The following is a 5,338-nucleotide window of genomic DNA, read 5'->3' on the forward strand; positions in this document are numbered from 1 at the left end:
TAGTGACCGTATCGCGTCCGGAAAGCAGTCTTTGGAATATCCTCATCTCTAACCCTTATCTGATGATACCCAGATCGCAAGTCATTCTTAGAAAAAACACCGGCTCCCTGTAGTTGGTCGATTAGGTCATCAATCATTGGTAACAGATACTTATTCTTCAAAGTAACCTTACTCAGCTGCCAATAATCGACACACAGGCACATGCTCCCGTCCTTTTTCTTAACCAGTAGCACTGGCACTCCCCACAAAGAAACACTCAGCGAAATAAAGTGTTTACCCAATAAATCCTTCAATTGAGCCTTAAGCTCGGCCATCTCTAACAGTGACATCCTATAAGGAGCACTTAAGATCGGACCCGCCCTAGGCACCCAATTCAATTGCGAACTCAACCTCCCGATTAGGTGGAAATTCATCTATATCATCCGGAAACACCTCATGAAACTCACAAACATTCAGAATCTGTGCTAAGCTTTTATCATCACCCGAAACTCGCGCAGTTAATAACATAATGCCCTGACATTCAGTCCCAGAACAATTTACTATCACAGAGTTCAAATAATAGTTATTCACCACAACTGGCGCTTCTGACCCTTCCAACATAAAGCATACTGATTTCTTAGAAAAGTCAAGCAAGACATGATTCTTAGACAACCAATCCAGTCGTAAGATGAGATCAAGACCACTCATTGGCAGACAAATCAAATCATGCACGAATTCACGCTGTTTGACTCGGAATGACACTTGTAGACATCCTAACCTAGTCACAATGGTTTCATGAGTAGCATTATGCAACTTTAGATCATAACCCAAGACCACTATTCTCAACCCTAATTCATTAGCCTTTTCAAATGCAATGAATGAATGTGTTGTCCCGGAGTCAAATAATGCATTTAAAACTCTACCAGATATTTCACAGTTACCTCTGATCAAGGTCTCAGATCCCTCGGCACCTGCTGCAAAAGTAGTGTACACTCCCCCCAGTTGTTGTACTCTACCAGTCTCATACTTCTTCTTTGGACAATTCCCAGCCAGGTGTCCGGGTTGTCCAAAAAGTAGCATACCCTTGATCCCAATCTGCACGGGACTTCAAGATGATACTTCCCGCACCTCTGACAGCTTAGATCATTCTGCGGCTGCTTTCCATACCTTCTTCCTTGATTAGTATTATTGTTTGTCCTCCTAAAATTGCCTTGACCTTGATTCAGCTATGCGACAAAGCCTCCACACTTAAAATTTCTGCCCCTCGGTGCAAAGCTCCTACCTAGAGTTCTCTGAAAAGGCATCCTCATTCTTCAGCCACCCTACTCTTATTCACAAGTTCAGAAAACATTATGATCTCCATCGGTGCAACGGAGCTTAGAATATCGCTCCTAAGGCATCCCCCGTATTTGATACACTTCCACTCAGCAAAATCCTCTAGAGCACCTTGACAGATGCGAGAGAATCGGCGTAGCTCTTCGAACTTATTAGTATAGTCGGTAACAGTCATCTAGCCTTGTTTTAGTTGCAACAATTCAAGTTCCTTGGCATTTCTGACCGAACTAGGAAAATACTTTTAGTAAAATTCTATGCAAAACACGTCACAGTCTGGCTATAGGATACGCTGTGTTCCCTGCCACCAGTACCGGGCCTCGCCTTGCAGCTGATAAGTCCTAAATTCAACCCACTGCTCCTCGGGAATCTGCTGAGCCTGCAGTGCCCGCTCCATAGCATGAATACAGTTATCTACCTCAGTGGGGTTTGAGATTCCCTTGAAGGTCGGAAGGTGGACCTTTAAAAAGGAAGCAAGCGTCATTGGACCCTCTTCGTCATTATTCCCGCTGTTCCCATGGTTCATCTGGTTACCTAGCACCTCGGCTGTCACCTGTATGGCCGCATCCATGTTTCCCAGGGCAGCTTGAAATCTTCAGGGTTGTTCCCTGTTGGTTTAAGAGTAGCATTGCCTATCCTACCTCTGCCTCATGCATGACCGTATCTACGAGTCGACATCTGGTTCATATACACACCAAACAAGTGATATCAAGTTGATCAGTATCAATATCGCAAGTGTAATGGTTCAAGTCCCAGATGCATGCTCATGAACGTATATGCCACATATATCAGTTAGATATCCTAATAGCACATAGACACACACACAGAGAATGCACAAAAGCATAGTCAGTCCGTCCCTCAGGCTCTACAGGAATGAATTGCTCTGATACCATAACATAACACCCTACCACACAGAGCTTTATGCATAAGCCGTAAAATAGAGGTTGTGTGGTATTACGACTTCTAAAATAAAATATATACATAATAATATTAAAAAGGATACAGTATACGAGGAGCCTTGAAAAACGGATAAAGCAAAATCACAAAATAAAAAGTGCAACGCTAAGGAAACAATATTACATGCGTGCAAAGAAAACTAAGTTTTGTAAGCATAACTAAACAAAAAGCAGGAATGGAGGGTCAAGAATACAAAAGAACAAGCTCCTAAGTCAGCCTACGAAGCTAAGGCTGGCCGGAGAATATTTACATACCAAATATACAACCATTAGCCCAAAAGAACATGTTTAAAAGCCCTAGTTCTCCACAAAACCTCTAAGAGGTACAAAAGCAAAGTATATATAGCAAAATATCAAAAGTAGGGTCCCAAAATAATCCACTTTGCTGCAAACTCCAGATGCCTACCGAGGTGTCTCTCGACCTGCATCTGAAAAATAACAACATAGTATGGGATGAGAATCGGAGATTCTTAGCATGGTAAAGGTGCCATGCACATAAGATATAAGGTCCTGGGAATGCCAAAAGCAAACCTAGAACGCCGACACTCAGATTATAAAGCTTAAAGTACTAAAACAGAAACCATAACGGGTGGTCTTCTAAGGATATCTAAGCCTATCTTAAACTTAACTTTAACACTAAGTCTTTCCACCTTTCCTCCATACCTACATCTCCGGTAAATTGCATAGACAGACAAGCAAACAAAGACAAACACAGGTAGAATACAAATAATACAGATAACAAGTATAACAATAGCATATTATGATCAATTAGGCATTCCCAATTAATGCACAACAAGCAAACAAACAATATGCACATGATGTATGCCTGTCCTATGGCTGATAAGGCTCATCTTTCGGTTATCAAGCCAACCCGACAAGTCCGGCTGCTAAACCCTGGACTGTTCCCCATCGCGCATCCCCAAGAGTCTATGCATAGCTTTTTAAGACATATATATATATATATATATATATATATATATATATATATATATAACTGCTCAATGGGGGTCACCCTTATGACGTAAGGTCAACAGAGTATCGAGTTTCAACCTGGAACACGTGGTGGCAAGCTATGGTACTTTACCCAGGGAAACTTGTATGTCAGATAACAAAGTGTATAAGCCAATAAACATTCATAATCATTTGTGATTATTGCATAATTATATCATTTAAGCCATGGTACCATATACACTACAAGTATACACATTTCCAAAAATAATTCATCACCTTTATAACTTTGCTTCAATCCCACGTTACGTCCATTTCCTAGCTTCAACTTATTACTAGGCTTATTACCATGATCTAGGGTTAAAATAATGAAAATAGAGGTTTAAGAGTTGAATTTTGAACTTTAAAACACAAAAATCTATTTTTGCTGCAATAGGGGCCACGCGTACGCGTAGGCGTGCAGGTTGGACCATTTTGTGTACGTTGCCCCTTTCTCACATACGCATGTTCACTAGGCAGAAGCACATGGCCGCGTATAAGGAAGTACGCGTACGCAGACACCCCAGGTCACGCGTACACATGGGCCATGCGTATGTGTGGGAGGACATTTTGGTCCACTTCGCATACAAATAGCCTTTCCCACGTATGCATATACTTGAGGCAGAAGCGACCCTTCACAAATGAAGGGTATGCGTATGGATACACTGAATTTTGATCAGAAAAGGGCTAAGTCTGAAAATCTGCAGAATTTTAGTTTTGAATCCCGAAATTTCGATGCGCATAACTTTTTTGTTTTAAATCATTTTTCATCCATTTTTTGAATGGCATAAACTTCACGAGCCCAATTTTTTTATGAAACAAATTTGAAATCATTGGGGATTCCGGAAGTCAAGTTATGACTCGCTAAAGTTTGGCCAAAAACCAACTTTACACAAAACCTCAAAACCTCAATTTTCTTTAAAACCCAACTCAAACTCAACATACATACACCAAAATCATCAACACAATATATCTTTTCCATCACGACAACAACCTTCTCATCCTACAATTCCTCAAGCTTAACAATTCCTTGCATTAATTTCCCAAATACATCAACAAGATTATCATTTACCAGTTCAATATCATTTACACATTTATATCATTATGTGAATCACCATCAACTCATCACTTATTATATCATCATTAAAAGCAATCAATCATCAAGGGTGTTAATCATTAAACATACTCATATGTTTCAACCTACCCTATGGCCATCTAGCCTAAGTTTTCACAGAACATTATATATTAAATACGAGAAACCTAAACCATATCTTGGCCAATTTTTTGTATAACCTGAGACACCACCAAGGGCTCCAAACACAGCCCCAAGGTTCCAAGATCTACAAAATTATAACACCCAACCTCCACTAAGCCTCAAATGTATACAATCAAGCTCTAATATACACATATACAAACCTAATTCACATATATCACACATACACACCCAAATTCAATACCCAAACTCACATGAGCTAGAATTTGCAGAATTTTGAGAGTCCTCACCATATATTTATCTTGATTGAACCAAGACCCACAAGTTTCTCAAGCTAGTTTGAGCCTAAACATCAAGACATTGAATTTTAATAACAAAAACCCCAAAATTTCGAAAATCCAAAAGAATGAGAGGCTGATATAGGAATCAAAGTTTCTTACTGAAATTGGTTATCGGGCTTTGCAGAGCTCGACGTGTTGGACGTGTGGCCGCAAACGGTGCGGCAATCGGAGCTCGAAGCGGAAAGTTATGGAGGTTTGATTGAATGCTAAGGTTGGAACCTTCTCTTCTCTTCCCCTTAGCTTGTTTCAGCATTCTTGGCTGAATAGGGAAGAAGAGAGGCATTTCATTAAGTTACCTGGGCAGAAGGGGTTGGGCCTTGGGCCCATTTCAGGCCCGGTTTGGCCCGTTCGGCCCAATCTTGGGCCAAATTCTTTGAAAGTGGTGTCAAAATTCTTGTTTTCATTAGTTCAATCCTATTTTAATATAAAATTCATATTTCTAATTTCTTTTATTAAAATTTAATTTATTGGCTAATTATTTTTCCTATTTTATAGGGTTTACAGTTCTCATCGCATCGCCACCGGTTCGT

At 40.2% G+C, this 5,338-nt stretch overlaps 1 protein-coding gene across 1 annotated transcript; it reads right to left on the bottom strand.

The window, feature by feature from the left end:
- Positions 1-360: 360 nt before the first annotated feature.
- LOC112722270 (uncharacterized) lies at positions 361-1,059 on the bottom strand. The gene has a single exon (XM_025773282.1). It carries the CDS (start codon positions 1,057-1,059, stop codon positions 361-363), a length of 699 nt encoding a protein of 232 aa, XP_025629067.1.
- Positions 1,060-5,338: the final 4,279 nt, after the last annotated feature.

Source organism: Arachis hypogaea, chromosome 1 (assembly GCF_003086295.3).
Source record: "Arachis hypogaea cultivar Tifrunner chromosome 1, arahy.Tifrunner.gnm2.J5K5, whole genome shotgun sequence".
NCBI lineage: Eukaryota > Viridiplantae > Streptophyta > Magnoliopsida > Fabales > Fabaceae > Arachis > Arachis hypogaea.